This window comes from Cryptosporidium parvum, chromosome 3, assembly GCF_000165345.1.
Source record: "Cryptosporidium parvum Iowa II chromosome 3, whole genome shotgun sequence".
In the NCBI taxonomy this organism is placed as follows: Eukaryota; Apicomplexa; class Conoidasida; order Eucoccidiorida; family Cryptosporidiidae; genus Cryptosporidium; species Cryptosporidium parvum.
The window spans coordinates 537,914-563,157 of NC_006982.1; the positions used below are offsets into that span (position 1 = coordinate 537,914).

A 25,244-nucleotide genomic window follows, 5' to 3' on the forward strand; every position below is an offset into this window, starting at 1 on the left:
TTATAATAATATTTTGTTCAAGTAACATAAAACAACCTTATAAGAAAAAGTATGTCAACACTATCAAAAAGAAAACTTTATATTACTTCGGGAGACTACGAGGACTTTATTTTGGAGAAAAAAATTAAGAGGGAAATTGATTATAGCAAAATATTTGTTGAATTAAATGAAGCAGAAAACGAGTTATTTAAACTTCTCATTGAATATACGAAATCGAGCAACTTAAAGACAATAGTGAGAGTTGCAGGGGGGTGGGTTAGAGATAAGATCCTAAGATTTATTTACTTAAATAGTGCAAAAAATAAAGATAGTTGTGCGGATAATGACGAAGAACAAGCTTCTACATTTAAGAAAGATATAGATATAGCACTAGACAATATATCTGGTAAGGATTTTGCAATCGGGTTCAATAGATGGTTGCAGAGCCACCACAACTACCCTGCACATAATGTGGGGATAATTAACAGAGATCCAGACAAGAGCAAGCACTTGGAGACTGCTACACTTGCTTGGAATGAAATTAGTATCGATTTTGTTGGATTGAGATCAGAAACCTATACTTTAGAAAGTAGAATCCCAATAATTACTCTCGGTACCGCTGAAGAAGATGCTTTTCGTAGAGATTTTACAATAAATAGCATGTTTTATAATTTGAATGAAAGGAAAATCGAAGACTTGACATGTAAAGGGATTGAAGACTTATATAACGGAATAATTAGAACTCCGCTGGATCCGATGAAAACCTTCATAGATGATCCTCTCAGGGCATTAAGGGCTTTCAGGTTTACTTCTAGGTTACACTTTAGGGTTGATGAGGAGCTATTGAGCGCATGTAAGGATAAATCTATTCACGATGCATTGCAGGCCAAGATAAGCAGAGAAAGAGTAGGAACAGAAGTTCACGAGATGATTTCTAATAAGTATACTGGGAATCCTGCTATAGGCCTTCGATTAATAATTAATTCCAATTTGGTTGATTCTGTGTTCAAATTCCCAGATAATGAGGTAATATACAGCTTTATTAATGATTCAGAGTACCATTGTTTTTCAAATTTTGGAGATTGGTATTCCCCAGGACCATACTTGGTTGAATTAACTCATAGAATTATTGAGATATTAACTTCAAACAATTTAAGTGGCTGTCTTAATAACTCGTTTGATTATAAAAAACTAGATATCATTAGAAAGTTATTATATATTGATCAAGAATCAAATTGGGGGGTTTCTACATATTTTTCTTTCTTACTTCCTCTTTTCCATCATTACTTTAAGAATGAAAAAAATAAAGAAATACCATTAGTCAAATACATTATCTCAAATTCATTAAAGCTTTCAAACAAAATTGCCAATTCAGTAATGCAGTTATTCGATTCTTTATTAAAAATAATTCACAGAGTTGTGAAATTGGACTCTTTAAATGAGTTAGCAAACTCAACTCTAGCAGAAAACAGTAATAGAGACAAGCTTAAGGTTGATGTTTACTCCAAAGATTTCTTAAAATCTATCGGAGACTCGTTTTTTCCAGAAATTTGGAATTTCTACTGCAATTATTTCAAATGTTGCTTGGAAAAATGGAGCTTAACTAATATTCATGCATCTAGTGAATATAAGCGGGATCAACAAAGTTGCAAGTTTCTGCAAAGAAGGGTTGAACTTGGAATCTTTGTGTATTTTACCGGTAATCTTTGGCTTGAAATGTTAATTGCTTTATTTTCACTGGATATAATTTGTAATAAAAGATCATCCACGCACAACATAGGATGCTGGTCAGATTCTGAGCTCTTAGAGTCACTTAACTTTCATCCATATATGGAGCTTATTAAAGAAATTCTTGAAATTAAAATGGCAACTTTTTACAATTTTAGAAATCCTGTAGATGGAAAAATGATTCAAAAACATTTTCCAGAACTCCAAAAAGGACCAAAATATAAGTTTATTATAAATCTCAGTCTTTTGTGGTTTTTGGCTTTTTCACAAGAACCAGAAACCCCAAACACTACAGAAGTTGCCAAGTGCATGGAATTTATAACTGAAAATTTCAAAGAAGTCATATTAGACTCTAAGCCTATTTAATTAACATAAACAATTAAATTTTGTTGCGAGTTCAGGAGATATTTCCGACACCTGTTTGAAAATTTCGTTTGCTTCGTCCATCTTTCCTCTATAAGTCAAATCTTTTCCCTTTAACCATAGAATATACGCCCTTTGATCTGCCTCACTAGTCAGTATAGGGTTCACTCTCCTATAAAGTATGTCTGTTCTTAAAATATACTTAGTATATCCAGCACACAAAGGCTCGCCTTCGTGCATATCTGCAATAAAGAAAGTTACTATTCTACCTGCTCTTGGCTGTACTCTAGTAATAACATTATTTGGGTTTGTTCTCTCTCGGCCAGATTCGTCAATAAATCGTTTCTGTGTCTTTTGAGATTCATCTACAAATGAAGTAGCACCGCCTCCTTCTTCTGGAATTGTGTTTAAGTATACTAAAACTGTCCAAAGAGTGCGAGTATTTGTATCTATACAGACTGAACAATCTGTATGGGGCCCAAAGTGGCCTCCATCACGGTATCTCCCAAAAAACATTTTTTCATATATTCCAATAGATTTCCATTTCCCAATATTATCTTCCTCGCTATAGCTATCATTTTCATTTATTTCGAATTCATGGTAATTAAAAATGTTCTTGATTCTTTCCCAAATGAATTTAGATAGTAAATACATATTACCCTCAATTGTATCCACATTTCTATAGCTTTTCTTAGAGGAATGTCCCGGATTCCAAAAAGAAAATTCTCCACTTTTCTCAAGAGATGCTATCATTTCCTTACATTCATCTTCTGAGAATACATTGTCCCAAATTTCTGCATATGGAAACCCTGGTACCTTTTGTCTAGTTATATTTTTTGTATCGACGCTCGGATCTTTCTCATGCACGAAGCTAGCTATTACCTTTTCTTCGTCAACCATATCCTTTTCCTTCACAATTGACAAATATTTTGAGTAATTTCCCATATTTTTGGTTTATAGCTTTTATTGTTTGTCTTATTAATTTATTTATATCTTAGAAAAGTTGAAGAAAAAACGCTCATTCATGCTATTTTGATCTTTTTAGTGTGTAATTAAGAAAAACAGTAATTAGACGGCGGCGCAATTTCTAATTTGGGATGGAAAGCCACAAAGGGACTTAGTTTTGCTCTTCTAAATTATTTTACTGGAATATCACCAAAGATTTCTTTTCATTTTATCATTAATCGATTCGAAACCTAGCTCGGAATTGGACTACCTCAATAATTTTCTCACTTAAATCTGCTGGTTAAAGCTTTTTTAAAACCTCGATATAAAATTCAACTCGATTTATTTCAAGATATTGCTGACTTCCAGTGTTTCTGCACTGAGAAGACATATTTTAGACCAAAATTCACAACATTGAGTCAAACGGTGCTTTAGGGCACGTAAGTGGATCTAACTCTAATTCTAATAGGTACTTTTGCCATGCCTGTCAAAATAATGTGACGATTTGTGAGAATCAGAGCGACAATACAGATCTTACGTGCCCACAATGTGGGAATAATGGCTTTGTTGAATTAATATCTTTTGGTTCTCAGCAAAGTCAGGGGGTTTCTCTCTTAGGTATTACGGAACCTATAAATCCCCAGGAGGCTTCAACAAATCTACCAAGATCTTCTTGGATAGATATTTCATCTTTTCCTCAATCTGGCACTGAAATTGGGCCAGAAAATATACTTTCTAGGCTAATTTCAGAAGTTTCTAATTCTCTTAGGAACTCAAGTAACAACCCAACGTCATTTGATCCATTGTTACCGAATTATAATACAAGAATTCATCAGGAGCAGCATAATTCTCATCATGCTCATGCTGTGTCGTTTTCCAGTGAATTGCCGACGGGGAATCCTGGAGCCACTACATTTATGGTAGGGCTTAGTGGTGAATTTAGGGAATTTCCCCTTGGAGACGTTCTTACAGGAAGCACGCTTTCGAACTTAGTTGAAAGCATGGAGAATGCTCTTGCCGTAGCCCTTAGTACTGAAGATCCTAATAATCGATTTGGAAGCCCTCCAGCTTCAACACAAGTCGTTGAGCAGCTTCCTAGAGAAACTGTAACAGAAGACAACATTGTAAGAATCAAAATGTGCGGGCCTTGCGTTGTATGCCAGGATGAGTATAGTATTGGAGATGAAGTAATGGGCCTTTCGAGAGATGAAGAGGTGTGCCATCATATATTTCATGCAAATTGTCTTCTTCCTTGGCTAAACCAACATAATTCTTGCCCAGTTTGCAGGTTTGAACTCCCAACTGATGACGAGTTCTACGAGAGTAGGAGAAGGTCTTCGGCGCAAAATATCTCTTCAACATTGGAATCTACAAATCAAGCAGGTACCCAAGTAGAGGCTCGGAATGGAATTCAAGATCATTTAGACTCTGCTACTGTTTCAAATAACAATATACAATCTACAAATTCGGAATCTCAGGAGCCTCTTATAGAAGCTGAATTGGGTAGCAGTCAGATAAATTCTCAAGAACGAGATCAAGATCATGCTAGAAATGAAGGTAACTCTAACAATGCTGCTAGTTCTAATTTTAGAACAATAAACTTCTCGAATCCTATAGGAGAAGTAACTACACTCACATCTCAACTACCAGTTATTACAAGCACAATATCTACGACCGAAACTTTCCACACAACCTCTAATCAAGATCCGATTTCTACAGACGATATAATAAACGATTTTCACAATTCAACGCACAGAAGAATTCACCAACTTCACCATTCCGGAATAGATTTGACATCTCGAGATTTGGACCCTGACTCTATTTCAGACTTTACTCCAATTGACACTATTCGCCATTCGAACTCTTGTAGGATGATTTAGTTCAAATATTCTAGCCCTTATCCTTAGCGTTGAAGTATATATAAGTATTTATTTGTGCCTTTGTTTTCTGGTTTTCACTACATTGAGACAACTTTAGTTTTAACTTCAAATATATCTGGTATTTGTTTCAGATAACTAATGAATAAATAACGGAGATGCATTAAAAGATTCTTTTGTTAAAGTTTTAAACAGAAGCGCTAGACAGAATGATTGCTAATGTAATTAAATAATTATATTTATAAGTAGTAATAGAGAGTAAGCTAGCTACTAAAATAATGAATAAAGCAATGGTAAAGTTTTGAAATAAAATATATTTTTAGAGAGTGATCAGAATCCATTTAATCAAGATTGCTCATAATTACCTTCTAGTTCATACAAATTTGGGTGATTAGGTCCAACAGGGTTTTCACGCATGTGAAAGGAAACAGCTCTAGTAGTTCTGCCAGTTCTTCTTGGACCGACTACCCCTCTAGCCATAAGTTCTAGATTTTCCATGAATAGGTTGTCAATGGACTCGGGAATATATTCCCATCTATATAACCATGCGCCTTCACTTCTTCCAAATCTTCTCTGAACCCTCTTCCATTTTCGGGGCTTTCCGGGGACTAATACCAAATTTGAAAACTTTAGAAATTTATTTGGTTGAAAACGACGTTTTATTCCCCCTTCCTCATTTTTGGCTTCTATTTCAGAAAGCGGCTCTGATTTAGGGTCTACATTTTCAAAGCCATTGCTGGATTGAACAGAGTTTTGGGATTCACCTTCTGGTAATACCTTAATATGTTCCACCTTTTTTGCATCGACTTTATCTTCGAAGTTCATCTAACAATTAATATATAAATAAATCCAAAGTTAAAAACTTGACTCAGAACTTAATGAAAAATAATTACCAAGATATTTAAGAGTAATTAAAGAATTATTTATACCCTTTAACCCCAGCTAATGATCTTGTTTCATGCTAATAAATTAGTTTTTCGGATTTAACCAATTTAAAAAAAATTCATTAAAATCCTGTGAGCCTTGTAAATTATGTATTTTAGTAAAATTAGCGAATATTAATAATTAGTGTATAGCGAATTCCAAAATAGATCCATAGACTAAGATCCTATTTGCCGAAGGCAGATTTAACCAGAGTTCAGTATCTTAATTAAATAAAAAGCTATAGATGAGTTATGGATTAAAAATTAAGCATTAAAAGTATTAAGAACAAAAAGGCGCCAAAAAATTAATAAAAAGCTAGTTGATAACTTAAAAATTAGGATTAGAAATTTGTATTTGTTAGTATAGATTCATTTAGGGTATCTTGCAATGAGTTGTACTGCCTTCCCCAGTCAAATTTTATGGGATTTATAGGCAATATTTTCCTCAGCTTTTTGATGTACACGTTTTTGAATTTTGAAACAAAGTCATTAAATTTTGATTGAATTTGTCTCTCCTTCTCAGAAATCATTTTTGAAGACCGACTAGCGAACTGTGACGGGTCCTGAATTTATTTTATTTGCGTCAATTTTAACAACAAATGTAATTTTACTTACCTTGATTAGTTCATTGAATGAGTGCCGATCAGAGACAATATTTACAATTATGTTTTCGTACTTATAAACGAGATGAGAGTTTCCGGACTCTGAATTGTATGAATGGATATATATTCTCCCAATCCATATTAGTTCTTTCTGTAAATTATTTTCAGGAAATTCAAACTTCCATTCGCTATGCCATGATCCAGTTCTAAAACAGATTTGTTGAAGCGACAAAAAATAAATGAAAAAACTTACTTGTTCGAACAATACTTTAAATTAGCCGATGATCGCACTATTATTAACGTTTCTTTTTTACTTTGACTTATCTTTGGAATTAGTTCTGAATCATAAACCACAGTTCTTCTTAAAGGGACTTTAAAATCCTTGAAATCAAACTTTTCAAAACAGCTTTTTTCTTTACCTTCTAAGTTGATATAATTACTTTTAACAAAATTCAGTAGTTGCGTATCAATAAACAGATTTTCAAGTTCTTTACGGAAAGAAGTGAGTCTAGAATTTGAAGGAACTTTTATTTTTTCAATATCCACAACTTCTAGTGCACTTGGTTGAATAACGATATTAATAGAAAGAAGGGGGTCTATGTACTTGAATATCCTATTGTCTGAATTTTCTTCATCAACTCTTGAATATTTGTTGATTACACCCCAAAATGTAGTATCTGAATTGATATCCAAATTTTTTATTGGGACTAATAGCGAAAATTTTTCTAAATGATCTCTTGAAATACGCTCAACTGTGGCTTGACCTCTTTCCAGATCTTCAAAATAATATCTGAATTTATCTAAAATACCAATTGCAGCTCCTGGTGCAGAATTTTCACATATATTCCTACGAATTAGTAATATTTTACTTTATTTCTTAATATACGGGGAAACCTTTTCATAAAAATGTAATAAAGGAAACCCTGAACCCAGTGAAACCTACTCTAATGTGAAATATAATGAATTATCCATTTATTATACTATTTCCATAAATTAATCCAAAAATAAAAATTAAAAAATCATTTTGTGCGCCAGCTCGCATGTAAAAGGTAAAGTACGCAGGTACAAATTAACAAGTTTGAAAAAAAAAATTGATAGTTATTTGCGAGTTTTAATTAATATCTAAAAAAGCTAAATAAGCAATTCTCATTGATTTCCATTATTTGAAGTAGAAACTGTACTATTTAGAAAATCTTAGAAATGGGTGTCACCACATAAATAAGATCATTTTTTGAAATAATATGTTTTGGATGAGGGGATAATAACAAGACTCTATTATTGATGCTAAACTTGGGAGCAACTCTATTTAAATAGTTGTTATATGACTTTTTACTTGTGGAGTAATTTTCTTGTGTATTATTTTCATCTGCAGTAATTTGTTTTATCACAACTTCCGGAGCATCTACATTATTTCCAATTGTTCGAACAACTCCAACAGTAATAATTCCGCTAATCCTTAGCATTTCTTTGAACACTGTTGAGAAACAGCTCCCATGGAATTGTTCTGGTATAGAAATTAGCTCAAGAGAACCCCACTCAGTATAATCTGGAAAATACTCAGTTTCAGGCATTATTTTGCTAACTGCAGTATAAAATCTTTTTATTCCTGAACTTGGGCAATCCAAATTTATAATTTGATTGTCATATGTTAATGGACTATTGAAAAAGTTATATTTTTCATTATAGCCTAATAGAGGTTTCATCGAGTCAGAGGTTGCTAATAAAGGATTAATTTTAACGTTCCTATAAATAATTGGAATTATCATATCAGTAGTGAGGACTCTTCCAGAAATAACTGTAGGACATGTAGAGAAATCCCACTCATTCAGGGAAATCCAAGATGTACTGTCCAATAATGGAAGGGATTCCTCAAATCTTATGTCTGCAATGATTGCTGGGAAGAAGCAAGGAGGTAAATGGCCTCCCTCAAAAAGCCATTTTTTGGTTATTTGGGCAAGGTTAGCAGTAACTTTCCATTGCCACATATTCCATTTGGCATCAAATGACCTTAAGTCCTTGACTTTTGATCCGAAACCATTCCTTTCTGTGCTTTCTAATTCCTTTTTATGTGATTTATATAATGGGCAAATATTTTTGCTAAATTTTGAGCTTTTGCTCTTTAATAAAACAATCTCGGCCTGAATCTTCATATTTATCAGTGAATGAATTCTCCAACAAGTTGTTATAACCTTTGAATCGCTATTTATGGAGTTTGATGAGCAAACTACTATTGAGTGCGCATAAAAAAGTCCGGATCTAATTAGATCCTCATCGTTTGAAGAATTCCCCTTGATATAAACTCCAACACAACTAGGAGGAACAATTGATCTTTGCAAATACTTTTCATTGTGATCATTAGAAAGAAAAACAATAATCGTAGAAAGAATGAGTGATTGAGTTGAGGTTGGGACACTTGTTTTAAAATTCTTATTGATGTGTCTAAATGAATCCCAACCAACGGGAATTGATCTATTAAGAACAATCCCATTCAGAAACTCTTCAAGGCATTCTGGCCATTCGCAAACCAACAATATAAAAGTTGTTCCATGAATATAACCCTGTATTTTTGAAGGACAAAGTATGTCAATCTTTTCAATTTTGGATACCTTCGAGTACTTTAATTCTCTGTGAATTGGACTTGGTGGCTGCCCTCTTAACTGGTCTGACTTTCCACTAGAAGTGTCCATCTTTCTTATTCTTGGGGTAACAGGAGTCTCTACCCTCCATGAAGGAATAATTAGCTTGTTATTTATTAGTTTGGTTTTACCCTGCAAACAAAGCCTAATATAATTTAAAGTTTGCTTTGCGCGTGGAACAATTGGTTCTTTATATTTTTCTGTTTTAATATCAAGATTTTCTTTTTCATGAATGAGTGAAAATGCTTTTCTCCTAGAATTAGAAATTATAAGTAGATCAATTTCAGTATTTTCTTCTATGACCATGTCCCCATATCTCCACCTTTTACCTGCAATAAAATCACTTGGATTTAGAATCCTTTTCTTCTTGCAAATGCCAAAAACCTTAGAAGGTTCTTTCTTTTCAGAGTTTGACCTGACTGAGTTTTTGAACTTAAATTTGTTGGAAACATTTTCATCAATTTTTGCCAGTTTCAATTTATTTGGGAATAATTTTAATTTTTTATAATTGGATTTTTCGGAGTCTTTTTCATTTATAACAAAGCTTTTACTTGGAGAATCTAACTCATTTTTTTCAGAATTTCGATTATTACTGTTTTGGTCATCTTCATCTTCAGACGTAATAATGAAATTGTAGTGTTCATCATCTTCACAACAGTTTTCATTAACAGATTCATCAAGTTCAATGTTTAGTTCCATATTGGCATTATAATCTTCAAATTGATTTGTGTTACCTTTATTAATGCCTGTTTCCTCACAAACATCTACAGCTATTCCAATACAAATCATAGAATGATTTTCGAAAATATATGACACAATCTGGAGGAATTGCATTCCTATTAAATAGTTTGGAAGGGGAATTTCCATTAGCTCGCAGTGAGTACCTCTAATATAGTCTCTTGTAAGAATACCTGACTGAGAGGCAGTATCAAGAGAGCTGTATAAAAGCGTTTCATCGATTGTTGCCATTCTATTTAATGTACCCTTCTCAAGCTCTGAAAAATCTGCATCGAATATGTTAGTTCTATCGAATTCCAGTTGATCAGTATCTTCGCTTAGAGCTCTAGATCGCCTCCTAATATTTTCTGATACTAAACTTTCGTATTCTTGATTAAATTTATTCCCTCCACATTCATTAATTATTCCATTTATTGAATTATGGAGAGATTCTCCTAATTCTAAGTCTTCTATTTTAATTGTATTAAAAAGATTTGTCAATAGTGTGGAAAATCCAGGGCAAAGAGCAGTCTTTGCAAGTAATCTGGACCTAATCTCTGCAATGTATACTGGAGTATACGAGCTTTTTTGCTCATGAATCGTGTATTTTGAATTTTTAATAGTTGAATTATACTTTTCATTTAAGTCTGAAGACAATTGATCTCTAACAATATTTGCAATTCTATTCATATTAATTTGATGGTCAGATCCAGAAACTTTTGATAAATAAAACAGATAACTGCTAATTTCTTCAGGAGTCTTTGGAGCTTGTAGATTTGGATTGTTCGTTATTACGTTCCTTCTTGCAGTATTTATATCCTGGATTCCATGAAGATCATAGAAGTGGTCATCTCTAAGAGCATTGTCAAGCTTGAAATCAGCGTTTTCTCCGTTGAAAACGATTACAGAATTTATACGTAGAGGATCTGGGTAATTATCCGTTTTACTATCGGAGTTCTTTCTGTTTTTTTTACCCAATATTGAACTAGAAGAGTTGTACAATATTCCAGTTTCCTTACTTCTATATAAAAACTCGTATTCCTTCAAATCCAAAAACTTTCTAACTGCATACCAGATCATCATTGTATTTCTTTCAAGATCCAAAACCCGATCAGCTGCAAATAATTTAGTGCTACCGTACTGCTCTGAATTACAATTTAGAAATTCAGTTAAGTTATTTTCTTGAAAATTGACACCATCTTCATGAAATGCATTTATTGGTGAATAAACTTTTGCATTAATTGCATCGCTCCAGAAATATATTGCATAAATGAAGCCCTTAATGCTTTCAATGTCTACTTTTAAGCTTTCTATATTTTTAATCTTCTTGACAAAAAGTTGTGTATGAAGAGCTTGCTGAGAGTTTTTTACGAGTGTTGAGTAATCACGAGGATCAGAGTTTGTTAATAACATAACGATTGGTTGATATCTGATAATTTTCCCAGATTTACCGTTGAATTGTTTTATGTAGTCAATATTTGCATTCAGTTGATTAAGCTCCATTAATAAGTAAGAAAGATGTTTAACTGATGGAGATCCAATCACTAATACCAGAGTGGTGTGGATATGATCCCTTTCGAAAATGCTCTCATCGTAAACGCCAATGTTGCAAACTCCCATAGTCTCTGGAGGAGTCTGAGCTAACTGAACAAGCTTGCTTATTTGATTTGGGACATATATTATTGTAAAAATAATCAGTATAATACAGATAAGTCTCGAGACAAAATTTGATGGTGTGTAATCTCCATATCCAACAGTTGAAATTGTGATGATTGTAAAGTAGAAATAATCAAATAATGTTGTGAAATTTGGTTTAGGAGACTCAATTATCATCATTGCACCTGAAAATCCTAGTACCACGCATGCAATAGTCCAAATAATCACAATACAAATTCTCATTACTTCCGAGGACCAGGATAATATAATTGTAAGTATTGGGACCGGATTTAATACTCTGAAATACCTTAAAAATCCTAACATAAAAAGTGTTGTAACAGATCCAGATCCAATTGAGTATTTCATGACCAATAATATCGGAGAAGTTGTCAGCATTTCCAATAATGGAATAAATGTTGCCGATGTGATTAAATATTTTAGAGTGATAATGCCGTTAATTCCACGACTAAGCAAAGATATTTCTCCAAGAATCTTATACAGAAAAGAGATATCTGCGATCCAAAGGAATGCTTCTTCGAATAACAGCAACGTTTCAGCTCCTTTTTTTACTTTCCAGGGGTCATTAATAGATTCTCTGGTTAAATAATTAGAATCAAGAGCCCATAAAAATGCCCAAATTATATTGATCAAGAAAAGCGAAATCTGTACAAAGTCCTTAGAGAAGAAAGCTGTCAATCCTCTCAAAAAATATTTGTCATACATTAGTATCACCCTACTTCTTATTGTATTCAGCTTTTTTGAGAAAATAGTGCCTTCTTCATCAAAATTCAATCTATTTTCCCCAAAAGAAGAGTAGTCTCCAATGAACGAAAAGAACCTGCTCCCATGCCCAGAAATCTCTGAAGATTTGATCTTTTTGTTTTTTTTGGGCTTAGATGTAAATCCACCCGCATTTGTGTCATCTTCTGTAGTTTCCTCATGCTGATTTATTCCAGAGGAGACAAGTGATGTTGCGTCAGCCAATATACTAATGCTAGGGTCGGCATAAATCAGCTCCCCATTTGCTTTATGCTTCCTTGTGTATTCAGAACAACTACTTTTACTACCTAGCGTTTCCTTACTAGTTCTCATTTCATTTACTCCAAGAACATCTTCAGTATTTAGAAACGTGTTGTTACCTGGAATTAATATTTTGCTTTCAGATTTCCAAGGAATTTCTTTCCTCTCTGAGAGCTCTTGCTTATCTTCTCTTTCATCAATTATTATTCTTTGCATCTCAAATTCTTGAATATTTCTTTCTTTAAAGGCTTTTTTTCTCGCTAATCTTCTTCTAAAAACATTTATCTGCATTTTTATACGACGCAAAGTACTAACAGGAAAGAATAAAAATCTGCAAATTATCACAAACACAACTGTGGAGATAAATATACCCACTCCAATTAACAAAGTTATAATGCATTGAATACTATCAAACAAAAGCCAATGGCAAACCATCAGCATAAACCCATAAGATACCAACAACAAGGTTAATATCCAAGAAAGCGGCGAAATCATGATTCTTTACTTCATTTAATTTCTTAATTATCCTTTATAGTTCATTATTTACTCTATTAAATCACAAAATAAGAAATTTTCATGATATATTTAGGCGCCAACGCTTGCAGACAGGCTGCCACACAAAGTCTCCTAAGACCCAGAGACTGCCAAATCTATTTGCAGATCAGGAATAGGTTGGCGTCTATGACAATTAAAATACGTTATAATATAACATTTAAATATGAATCCAATAATACATGTCGCGAATTTACACCTTTCTGCAGAACACAAAACTCGATCTCAATATTCCATGCGAAACTACTCTAACAAAAGGTGCATATCCTTATAAAGAGAGAAGTGTAATAGATCTAGAGATAAGTATTTTCTAACTGTTAATTAGAAACACAGATTAGATCCGGATTAAACTATTCAAAATTTAAAAAATTTGAAACATAGATTAAAATTTACGTATTATTATCATAAGAGAAATACTAATAAACAGTTTTGCCTGATTAAAGCATTCATGGAGCATTTCTCCATTCGTCAGCTGCAGATCCTCCCCAGTTTCCTGAGACACCACCCCATTCATTTGCAGCAGCTGCGCTATCAACAGCAGCACCTTCAATGTCAACTCCCATACCATCATTAAGCTCCATATCAGCTCCAATTGCAGAGTTCTCATACTCTTCTGGATCTCTCCAGAAGAAAACATCGACCATTACGTCCCATTTGTCAGTCTTACCTCTGAGGAAGTTAACCTCGCGAGCTAATAAGTAGTACATGAGAGCGATTGACTCTTTACCTTTATTGTTACATGGAATAGCAACATCTACATATTGTAATGGAGAGTCAGTATCACAGAGGGCAATAACTGGGATGTTGGCATAAGAACTCTCAATAACAGCTTGTGAATCTACACGGGGGTCTGTAACGATCAAGAGACGTGGCTCCATGAATTTCTGAGTGATCTGGTTAGTGAGTGTACCCGGAGTAAAACGACCGACCATTGCATGAGCTCCCGTATGCTGGGCGAATTTGAGTGCAGGTCTAGAACCATATGGCCTTTGAGAAACAACGACTACATCCGCCAAGTTATCAATAGTTGCTATAATTCTAGCTGCTATCTGTATCTTTTCCCAAGTCTTGGCTAAGTTTATCAAGAAAATACCTTCATGAGTTCTCTTATAAACATATGAGAGCATTTTATCCTCGACATTCTTTGTACCAATATGAGTCTTACATACGATCATCTTTGCGATGTCGTCCAATTTACGTGTTTCTGCTGGTGGCATATTGCTATAAAGTCACTTCTTTCTTTTACTGTTAGTTTGAGTATAATTAATTACCAAGACCAAGTGGCTAGGTTTCTTCTACGTGATAATTCCGACTGGCTTTTGCCTCCTCCAAATTGCTTATTGACAAGAAAAAAAAACTTATACCGCAAGACAAGTTGATCTGTCTCCGTCTCTATTATTTAATATTGACGTCTCGAATAGTGGCGCCGCCTCAAATTCTTCCCGGATTGAAAAGCCATGTTAAATAAATAAATACACGCTGTAGAATATTTTTCATCCTAATCGCCCATCGGTATTGACGTGAATTTGATTGGTTCCCCAAACTTCTGAATAGCGTCTAAAGTGTGATGCGTTCTCTATAAGATGATCTTTAGATTTAATAGCGCGCTCCTTTCCGTTCTTGAAGACTTGATCTTTTTGTTTTAATATGATCGTGTAGTCTCGTGAATAATATTCAGTTTCATTATGGCATTTGCAGTTAAACACTCTCAAATATTCTATTTCGTGCCTGTTTAAGGAATGTAACTCTGTATTATGGTGTTTTGTTGAGTTTCACTTCGAAATGTAATGTGAGCATATAAACATCAATTTATAAATAATTTTAGATTTATAATCGTAAAGCCGATGAGAGCACGGCAACAGAAGGGTATATCTAAAGCTAATGAACGTTTATGCCATCGGTAACTAAAGTGTTCTAAAAGTTGGCGTTTAAAATATTTCAACATTGGAGTTAGTTGCAGATTCAACTAGAGGTTTTGTGTAAATTGTGCACTGAAAAAAAAATTACTTGCGATAATTTAACGGGGAAATCTAAAACATTTTTGTGTAGTTGCGACATGCCTCAACGAGTCTGAATACTTTGGCTAAATAGCAAGATAATATACAAATTCATTGTAGAATCTGCATTCAATGAATATTATTCTGTACAATTTTTTTAATCCTTAAGTGAATAATAATGCGGTAAAAAGAACCATTTAGCGCCATGCGATATTTCTCATTTATTTGACGGGAAAACGAAAAGTTATGCCCAAAAAGATCAAATTATATATTTGATGTTCGAAGGAGAGGTAATATGATTATTTGAAGTTAGTATATGTCGTATTTATTTTCAAGACGGACAATATTTTTTTTTGGGACAATCGGAGCTTACAAATTTTTAGAAAGATCATTTATGAATAGGACATCGTTTTTAAGTGATAGCGAATATATATCTGACTGCAAAAAGGTAATGTAACTAATGATTTTCAATAATATTTAGTTAATTTCTTTTAGATCTTTTTTTATAGATCGCTATTCGGAAGAACAAGATCAAGATTTCTAGGGAAGCTGCTAAATATTAATCTTCCTGTATCTATTAGAAGAAGAATTTATGGATTTTTGATTAACAATTACTTGTATAAAGATTCTTCATTTAGTGCATATTCCAAAGATGAAAAAATCAAGAAATTTGAAGAAAAGCATGCAAACTCACTAGATTCTTATAGGTCTATAGGCGAGCTTTTTACGAGGTCAATTAGACCTTCGGAAATTGTATTTCAGTGCCTTGAAGATCCCAATTCAATTTCATCCCCATGTGAAGGGAGAACAATTGAGTTTGGAGAGATAAATTCGGATAAGTGTATTCAGGTCAAAAGTTCAACGTTTAAAGTTTCGGAATTACTCCAGGAAAATTTTGCCTCGTTAACAAATTCTTCAAACTTATATTATATGATTATTTACCTTAGCCCAAAAGATTATCACAGATTTCATTCTCCTACCAATATTGAAATTAAAAGTGTAAGACATATTTCTGGAGAATGTTTCCCAGTTTTTAAAGGTATTGCTTCAAAATTAAATAATTTATTTTCCATAAATGAGAGAGTGGTAATAAAATCAGAATGGGAGCATGGAAAAATGTATATTGTAGCTGTAGCTGCTCATGGAGTTTCAGATATTAAGCTATTTTGTGTTCCAAATCTAAAAACAAACCAGCGAGGATCGAACCTTAATTATTTACGGAAAGGTAAGACTGGCCAATTTATTGAATATTCCGATTTTAAAAATTGCAAAAATCAAGGAAAGTACCTCAAAGGGGATGAGTTAGGTCTATTTAACCTGGGTAGCACGATTGTTTTAATTTTCCAAGCTCCGGAAAACTTTAAGTTCGATGTCGACAGAGGTATAAAACTTAAGTTGGGGCAAATAATAGGAAAGGTGTTAGATAGTCAAAGTAGTTAGTGCCTTTAGTTAAATAAAATTCAGACATTAAATTCAATAAAAGAAGCTAACATAAAAAAAAAAAAAAAAAAGATTCTCTTATACAAGCTAATGTAAATATATAAAATGCGAATCACTAATGTTTGGACCTTTTATCTGGCGAGCCTTCTTCGCGGCTGTCTCCCGAAGGTTTCCTCTTACTTCCAACAATATCCATTGATGAATCGTAAGAACCTAGAGCTTTAGATTTGACAGGGCTATATGACGGGGTTGATGGTTTTTTGTTCCCTCCTGTGGAGGAAAGGCGTCCTGAAGTTAATTGGTTGCTAAGTTCTTCCAATCTTCTCTCAACATATTGTTTATTTTCTATCGCTACAGTTGGTTCATTTTGATCATTAAGAGCATCAACGCGGATACATAATGATAACTTTGCTGCCAATATTCTGCTAATTTTACCCTTTAGTTTAGGTGCAGACTGCCCAACAACTGCCGCATGATATATGAGTCCATATTTTGGAGTGCTCTTCTTGGTCTTAAGAGCCCTAAATAAAGCCTTCTCTGCACCCAGAATTTGGACAGTACTAGAGGGATGTTTGGCAAGATTCATTAAACTGCCAGCATGAGAAATTAAACGGGCGCCAATAAGCTCTCCAACCATGTATGTAAGGTTTGGAGCGATTGTGGACATTCTCGTCTTTAAATATGTAGATAGTGACTCCCTATACTCTGAGAGCTCCAAAACACGGTCGCATAGTTCTATAATATTTTTTAAATCCTCTTCAGTAATTTCTGTACCCATAGAAATCTCCGCAGCTTGTTTAATCTCAGCTTCCATTTCACTTGGAATATTACATGGTGGGGATTGCAAATTTGCATCACGAGTACAATGCCTAAAACCAATCACCTTGATGCAGTTTGCATACACATCACGGTCTGATATAATCTTTCCAAGTTCTGGGAAATGCCATCCGTACCATTCTTTTAATCTCATTGCATAATTATTCAATTCACGATCTAAATCATCTAATAATGCTACAGCTTGAATAATCATTGTATCAATCTTCTCTGGACTAAACTTCAATTTAAATCGTCCTAGTGAGTGAGATAATGATAAAGCCATAGTTTTCATATCCTTTTCAGTTAATCCAGTAAGTAAGTCAGTTAATTGGTTTCTAATTCCCCTCATTACCTCCTGCATTTTAGGATTATAAACAACGTCAATTTCATACTTTTGCTTTATAAGACCCCCTAAAACCTTGTCTGCAACAGCTAGAGATTCTGATGCAGGGTTTGGAATGTTCTTCTTAATGAACTTGGATAAACCTTTACTTAACTTAGACTCAACCAAAGCTGTTGCCTCAACTAATGCTGACTTTGTATCTTTGAACCTCAAAAAAGCTTCTAGAGAAACAGACTTCTGAACTTTATCTGGGTTCTGAAAGTACTCCGCAATTTCATCAGTATCCATACTCAGTAACTTTGAGTTTGTTACTCTAAACAGCCCATAGCCAGCCGGCGTTTCAAGGAGTACCAACATTTTCTACACCTTTTTCTTTTTTCCCCTAAAGTCGACTTCTTTTCAAGGCCTTACCTTTACTTAAAATTCCAAAAACCTTCAATAATGAGTCTTGCTAGAATATTCTTCGATCAACTCCTTTTGGAACCTTTATCTTCTCGAAAAACTGGTCATAAGATGACGACCCAATTACGTGTCTCGTGCCGCCAGCTATGGTATGACTGAATGAGCGGCAATGTATTTCTTAAAAATCCACAAATTATTACATGAAAAGGGTAAGTTATTGTCTAAACTGATATGTAGTAATTAATCTACTACCATAAACTACAACCAAAGGTTGCTAGTGTTTGTTAATTTGATATTTTGATCTTAAATTGGACTAATAAGTGTATAATTATAACTATGAACTTTCAATATTTTCGATAACTTTATTTAACAACATTTGGTTTTTTATACAAGTATAAGACTTCCTTTCTTTTCATTCACTATTTTCTGAATATTTCTATATTTAGTTTTTAATTGTTAAAATCAATATTTTAAATTTATTTATTTTTTTTTTTTAATCCCAAATGAAAAGATTAAATAGGAAATCCAACTAGTTTTTATTTTGATTATTATTTAAATAATTATTAGCACTAAACGGAAAGTTAAGTTCATTCTCATCAAGATTTTTTCTTCAATTGAGCTTCACTTCCAACTAATTTGGATTTTCTTGCCAAATGATTTAACTAAAAAAGCACTCAAGGCTAGCCCTTTTCCATCAAAAAAAAATGTTAAAGCATAATGAAATGGAAATAATTAAAATATTAAACAAGTTTCTAATGATTTTCAAACTAAACGCAAGCACTATCCGCTTAATTTGGGGTTTTCTGCTTCATTTAAATCTAAAATATGTTCATCGCTTTCAGCTATGGATTTTTTATTTTTATTCTTTATTCTTCTTAATAATTCAACAAAAACACTATCATTACAGCCATTTCCCAATACACGTTGGGGATCATGGAATAAATAAGAAGGTATATAACTTTTTGGTTGTATACGATGTAAAATCATATTTCTATTCATAACAATATTTCTTCTTTCTTTAACCTTCTGGAGTATGTTTCCTTCATCCATCTTCATCTGTGAATCAGTTGATACATTCTCCCTATCAATCTCGACCAATTTTTCATTTTCATCCATATTATCTGTATCTATTTTTGAGTTATTTGTATCCGATTTTCCTTTGATTTGAGAAATATACGTCTTTCTACGGTGTTTAACCCATAATATGCTCATTGTTGAACTAATACTTGATATTACCTCCTCTGTTAATAATCCTGCCTTTTTTGTATTTGGTACGCATCTATATTGGTATAGACTTGGCTCAAAATAAAATAAATCATTTAAGTTACCTTTATATTTTTCTGGAATACGCAATATATCCAAATCCTTACAAAATTCCGGTAATAATGTCTTTTTCTTATCCATTACATTCTTTTGTTTTTTCTTTGCAGAAATGATTCCACCCCAATTATCTAACTTATGTCCAGTATCCAATTCATCTGTACTTAACGAAATTTTTTCAGATTTCCCTGCTTCTGTTTTTTTTAATGAAACTAATTCGAAACCGTATAATTCACTGTCATCTGTTATTACTGCAATTGAATTAACAGTACATGCTACTTGTGTCAATATTTTCTTTTCCCATATACTATGCCTTACAATTGTTGGGCATTGAATTGCTTTATTTGAAATTGTAGATGAATTTTGCGATTTTAAGTTGATTTTACTTATACCAAAATTTTTCATTGCTGAATGTGATGAGTTACTACCCCCAGTTTGCTCATGAACAGTAAAGTTTCCCCATAAATACATGATATTAAATCCATCTTCAACTGTAGCACACACAAAATCCGGCCCGGCACTAATTGATGAAATAGTAATTTTATTACCTGAAATCAATGTTAACAAACTTCTCCTTCTTACTTCTTTCTTCAGTTCTTCTGAATATTCAAGCTTTAATAAATCAGTCGTAGGCAACGGAAGTAATGTTGGCACTAATAAATGTCCTTTTTTACTCATGCCTAACTGGCCCTTGTCATTCCTTCCCCAAATAAATAGGTTCTGAGTACATATAATATTAAACCCATTTCCACATAAAATTTGTCTCACTCCTCCATTCTTGTTTCCTTCATTTTTATTGTTATACTCATCTTTTCCGATTTTTCCATTTTTTTTATCGTAATTTTTATTTGTACTTGATGAGTTATCAAAGTTGGGTAATTCTACCCTAAATGGCTCATAAAAATTGGCGTTACTACTTACAGTATCATACTCTGCCAAATGGCCATATAATGTTTTGAATCTATAATCCTCCAAGCATACATGAGTTCCTGCCCCCCACATAAAAACTGCACCATTTTGAGTAACTACACCACAGTGCCTTGCGCCAGCTGAAGCCATGTATACCTGTTCTTCTTTAAGTGGTTCAATCATCTTTGGACTCGGGATATATGAATAATTATGTCCATGGCCACATTGCCCAAATATGTTTTCGCCCCATGTGAATAGCTTTCCATCCGCTGTAATCGCCATTGAATGATCTGATCCGCATCCTACCCATCTAATTCTTCTTGTATAATCTATCTGTCTTATTAAATAACGAACAGTCTTCCCTGTTTTTTCATTCTTTGTATACCTATATTCAGAATCAATGAATCTTACAGGTTCCCTTATATTCGATGATACCAAGTCCATAACAGGAACTCCTAATTGGCCTTGATCATTAACACCCCAGGAATATACATGATTTCTATATTCAAAGTTCAATAGCTTTCCAGAAGTCTGTCCTAACAATGCACCACTATTTCCACTCTTTGAAAATTTATGATTGGATAAATCCTCGTTATCAAATGAATCAATTTCAATATTATCATCCCCTTGCCCTGCCAAAATTCGTTCTGCTATTAATACTAAGGTATGCCTTTGTCCTACTGAAAATTGCAATATTTTCAATGGTGGAAACTGTTTTGTTGGAGCAGTTTCAAATATTGCGCCGCATAATCTTCTACACAAAGTCACAAAACCTCTTCCCCATGTGCTTGGATAATAATCGCCAACATCTTTAACAATACTTAATTCTACAGGGTTTAAAAATACAGTATTGCTTTCAACAATTTTTGCAAGTGGTTGGAATAACCCTTGCATACTTAATAACGGGTATCTCATCATATTAAATTGTTTTAATTCTCTTGAGATTAAATTATTCATTTCTACTGATTTTTTTACCGGATCTTTTGGAATTTTCTTTTGTATCTTAAATTTACTTAGGGTTTTAATTAATGAGTTTCCTGAATCAATATGTTTCCTTAGTGTAAATGTAACTCTCCACCACTGCTGTAATAATGTTATTGACTTTATTGCCTTGAAATATCTATATACTTCCAAACATGTGTATGCTCTACATTGTACTACTTGAGCGGAAAAACGTAATTTGACATATTGTCTTCTGCACAAAGCCATACGAAAAACTCTTTGAATTATAATAGCTTTGTTTACAACCTCTCTATGAGCTCTAATTTGCTCTCTAAATACATGGCTTCTTCTTAAAGTTCCTCTATATTCGATATGCTTTGCAATTCCAAGTCTAATTAGTGACTTCCTTTTTAGAGCTAAAATACATCTTTTCAGCATAAATAATTTGCAGAATTTCTTTCTTACTAACCATCCACGGAACACTGCTTGAATCTTAACTGCTTTGAAATTGGGTGTTTTTGTAAATGCTAATTTTTCTACCAATAATGCTTGTGCTTTAAGCGTTCTCCATGCTGATTGTATTACTTGGATTGAGAACTCTCTAAATTCATTATAACGATAAAGTGTAAGCCTTCGGCGAACCATTTCACCTCTCCACCAAGCTTGAATTGATGTTGCTGCAGAATTTCGAAAGAATTTCCTTTCATCTTCTCGTTGTTGCGCTAACTCTTCCAGTTTATCAAATATGGTAGATGTTTTAACCCATGGAATTGCTAAATGTATTAGTAATGCTAATCCACAAATAAATTGCCGATAAGGGAGTATTTTTCTCCATAAAATACAAACAAACCTCATCCTAATTAATGATTGTATTCTCACGCTCATCAATCTTAATTTAGAAATAAATAATCTTGGTTTTAAAGTTCTCCATGCATTTTGAAGAATAATAGATGCTGGCAACGCTTTTTTCAAATATTCTTCTCTTCTTCGTTCGAGAACTAATACCATCTTATTTCTTAGGAATAAATTTTGTGTTCCAATTAAATATTCGACTTCAGGTACTTCTAATCCATGCAGTAAAGTTCTTATCGAGTCCCTTAAATTTTGTTGGGATTTTAACCTTTCTAAAATACCCTTTTTGTGTATTCTAGGGATATATATTTCACTAAATTTGAGCAAAAAGACTCTTAGTGGGATCTTTACCGTGAAACCATACTGCTGAAACAAGACCTGAGATGAAATATCATACATTTCCAAATCATTTGTTATTTTAGTTTCAGATATCTCTTCCTCAGTTTTTTTACCCAATTGATAACTACTTGCACAAACTGAAAAGAATAGTTTTCCTCTTCTTAACATTGAATCCACCATCTTGGTAGCTTTTAATGCAATTTGAGACATTGAAGGAGATCCTGGAATTGCGCTTAATCTTATCCAAGTTAAATCCATAAAATCTTCAGTTTTTTTCCAAAAATTTTCAAATTTTATTATTTCAGGATCCTCATCAATGGATAATCTAGCTTTCTTTTTTTGAGCTGTACCTTTGTAGATATTCTTTTCTTGCATATATTTTTCATCTGTTTCTAAAATGGTTGTCCAGCATGCGCGAATGATCTTATTATTTGACTTTCTAAATAATTCATCGACCTTCTCTGGAACTTGATTCAGGTTATCCTCTTCTGCCATAGCTATCATGCTATAATTACAGTTCCCAAATGAATGATTAATAGTAACTTCAGGAGGTAGATAATCTGGCAATTCGCCAGCCTGCTCATCCTCTACTAAAACGCTTGAATGCAAACTATTAGCAGCATAATCTACCTCAAAATCATTAACTACTCCAGAAAATAAATCATTGCCCATTGAATCTGCTCGATTTCCACGCTTTGTTCTTATCTTCCTATACTTTCTTATTTTTTCAGAATTTGAATCGTGGTAATCTTTACAAATTTGTTTTTTTCTTTTTAGAAGTTCATTATATGGCTCTTCCTGAAACTTTGATTCTCCCTTAGTAATAAATTCATCGTTTGCCTTAAGCAGTTCGTTTCCTGTGAATGAACGTACAAACTTAGAATAAATTGACTTTGATGGATCCAAATCTATTCTCCCAAATTCATCGCACGGAGTAGGTTTGTGAAGCAACGATGACTCTGTTGGATCTTTTTGTATTTCTGAAATAAATTCCTCAACCCTTCTTTGTCTTTTTGAAGTAATTTTTAGCAAATTCATAAATCCTTTTTCTGGATCTTCAAACAAATCAGTAATTGAATCAATATCACTATAGTTTAGCTTAATCATATTGAGACCTTCAGATTCAAGTATCTTTTTCTCCGAATCAAATATTTCGTGAATATAATTCTTTTTTAATTTTTCCTCACAATAATTTTGCATTGCATTCGAAAATGAGAAACCTTCTTTTATAAATCCAGGGCCATGAATTATTGTGAATGACTCTAGTCCTAGTAAATTGGTAACAGCAGGACGAAGGTTTTCATTGCATATAAAAACAACCCAATCTAGTAATCTGCAGTATAGAGTAACTTGTAATTGCACAAATTCATAACATGTTACTATATTTGTCCTTAAATCTTCAATTTCAATCCCCAATAATCTTGCTAGCAATGGGAAAAAAACGATTTTAGAGTCATTAATTTCATTTATAGTTGAATTACATAATATTGATACATATGAGTCAATGACTACAATTGCAAATACTACCTTAAAAAAATCAATCTTTTGTGTATCGTTTAACCCTAGTGAATTTAACGATCCAACAGTCATTTTAAAACCGCGGAGTTGATCAATATAATTTGTGTTCATATCTGGAGAAACTTGAGTTAAATATAGCATTGTTTCATCATTTGATAATTTTAATGATTTTATCAAAGGATTATTACTGTCTAATATTAATCCATGTGCTAATTGGTAAAAAATTGAAAAAAAAGGACCAGTTCTTGACCAATATGATACTGGAGATGTGTTAAAAGACCACAAATGCAAGTGAGATCCCATTAAACATCCATCTGAAGCAACAAAAATTCTCCAAACTTGCCCACAATAGCTTTGGCCATAATGATAGAATTTATTATCGCCATTGTTACCTTCTCCAGGTGTTTGAATAAAACTTCTAGCTATATGAACAATAGAAGCAATTTTCTCGGAAATTGCATAAGAGCTCTTTATATACTTATACAAACTGAGATTTTTTGCTAAAAACCTAATTAACATATGCATATTAAAACATTTTCCAGTATTTTGCGCTCCCATGATAATTATTGTCTGGTCCTGGTGATTCTCTGCCCAACTAACCAATGCACGCCTCGCTAAAGAAAAAATGTGAGGTTCAAATTTTGTTTTCATTTCAGTCCAAAACCTCTGAATTTCCAAGCTGCTATACGCCTCCATTAGCCTTGGAATTTTTTCTACTCTTGGGAGGATGAAAATCAATAAATTCCCACTAAAAGTGTAGCAAAACCCAGCTGCGCACCTTTCGCCAAGCATATGTGAAATCCCATGAGGAGTACAAACATCAAGCAAAGATAAATCTGGGCTTTTAATCGGATTATCTATAATCAATCCTATCTTGTGTTTTGGATAACTTTTTATTGCAAATATACTTTTTGAATTAATCGAGCTGAATTCAACCATAGCATTTTCACCTAAATTTGCATCTCTTAAAAAACCTCGTTTAACGACTTCTATGTCATCATCTCTATTTTTTACCCAAACAGGAATTCCGAATGGAATAATTGACTCTTTTTGGTCATTTGAATCATTTCTTTCTCCCAATTTTTTTTTAATTTGAATATTTATTAATTTATTTTTTTCTACCTCAAACTCATCACCTTTTTGAGAGTACATTTCCAAAAAAAATGTCAATACGTATACTTAAAGGGAATAGATCTCTCGTAAAAATTAGTTTATGTCCTAAATTTTTTTCATATCATTTAATTGCTTGAACTATTTGCATTATTTCGTTGCAAATGTTGTCCACTTACATGCAGGTCACCTAAAGACAAAATGCCCGCCGAATTAATAATGGGGAAAAAATTAATTTAGCAAAATTCAAGCAAAATT

The 25,244-nt window shown here is 33.1% G+C and overlaps 9 protein-coding genes across 9 annotated transcripts; 3 read left to right on the forward strand and 6 right to left on the reverse strand.

The window, feature by feature from the left end:
- Positions 1 to 51: 51 nt before the first annotated feature.
- cgd3_2040 (Cca1p, tRNA adenylyltransferase) lies at positions 52 to 2,073 on the forward strand (the record flags this gene model as incomplete). The annotated part of the gene is made up of 1 exon (XM_626773.1): positions 52 to 2,073. The coding sequence occupies one exon, from the start codon at positions 52 to 54 to the stop codon at positions 2,071 to 2,073; it is 2,022 nt and encodes a 673-aa protein (XP_626773.1).
- Positions 2,074 to 3,015, reverse strand: cgd3_2050 (putative prolyl 4-hydroxylase alpha subunit homolog, 2-oxoglutarate-dependent dioxygenase; the record flags this gene model as incomplete). Its single annotated transcript, XM_626774.1, has 1 exon — positions 2,074 to 3,015. The coding sequence occupies one exon, from the start codon at positions 3,013 to 3,015 to the stop codon at positions 2,074 to 2,076; it is 942 nt and encodes a 313-aa protein (XP_626774.1).
- A 398-nt stretch (positions 3,016 to 3,413) lies between these two features.
- Positions 3,414 to 4,895, forward strand: cgd3_2060 (ring domain protein; the record flags this gene model as incomplete). The annotated part of the gene is made up of 1 exon (XM_626775.1): positions 3,414 to 4,895. A coding segment is annotated over one exon (1,482 nt), but the record flags the coding sequence as incomplete, so codon positions are not given.
- Positions 4,896 to 5,237: 342 nt separating this feature from the next.
- Positions 5,238 to 5,717, reverse strand: cgd3_2070 (hypothetical protein; the record flags this gene model as incomplete). Its single annotated transcript, XM_626776.1, has 1 exon — positions 5,238 to 5,717. One exon carries the CDS (start codon positions 5,715 to 5,717, stop codon positions 5,238 to 5,240), a length of 480 nt encoding a protein of 159 aa, XP_626776.1.
- A 1,884-nt stretch (positions 5,718 to 7,601) lies between these two features.
- cgd3_2080 (large protein with 8 or more transmembrane domains within NH2 region) lies at positions 7,602 to 12,941 on the reverse strand (the record flags this gene model as incomplete). Its single annotated transcript, XM_626777.1, has 1 exon — positions 7,602 to 12,941. One exon carries the CDS (start codon positions 12,939 to 12,941, stop codon positions 7,602 to 7,604), a length of 5,340 nt encoding a protein of 1,779 aa, XP_626777.1.
- Positions 12,942 to 13,444: 503 nt separating this feature from the next.
- cgd3_2090 (40S ribosomal protein SAe) lies at positions 13,445 to 14,227 on the reverse strand (the record flags this gene model as incomplete). The annotated part of the gene is made up of 1 exon (XM_626778.1): positions 13,445 to 14,227. A coding segment is annotated over one exon (783 nt), but the record flags the coding sequence as incomplete, so codon positions are not given.
- A 1,263-nt stretch (positions 14,228 to 15,490) lies between these two features.
- On the forward strand, positions 15,491 to 16,435 carry cgd3_2100 (phosphatidylserine decarboxylase, putative; the record flags this gene model as incomplete). Its single annotated transcript, XM_001388069.1, has 1 exon — positions 15,491 to 16,435. A coding segment is annotated over one exon (945 nt), but the record flags the coding sequence as incomplete, so codon positions are not given.
- Positions 16,436 to 16,550: 115 nt separating this feature from the next.
- cgd3_2110 (nucleolar protein NOP5/NOP58-like pre-mRNA splicinig factor prp31) lies at positions 16,551 to 17,954 on the reverse strand (the record flags this gene model as incomplete). Its single annotated transcript, XM_626779.1, has 1 exon — positions 16,551 to 17,954. A coding segment is annotated over one exon (1,404 nt), but the record flags the coding sequence as incomplete, so codon positions are not given.
- Positions 17,955 to 18,776: 822 nt separating this feature from the next.
- cgd3_2120 (myosin fused to 3 IQ motifs (that interact with calmodulin) and Rcc1 domain) lies at positions 18,777 to 25,028 on the reverse strand (the record flags this gene model as incomplete). The annotated part of the gene is made up of 1 exon (XM_626780.1): positions 18,777 to 25,028. The coding sequence occupies one exon, from the start codon at positions 25,026 to 25,028 to the stop codon at positions 18,777 to 18,779; it is 6,252 nt and encodes a 2,083-aa protein (XP_626780.1).
- Between the last annotated feature and the right edge of the window lie 216 nt (positions 25,029 to 25,244).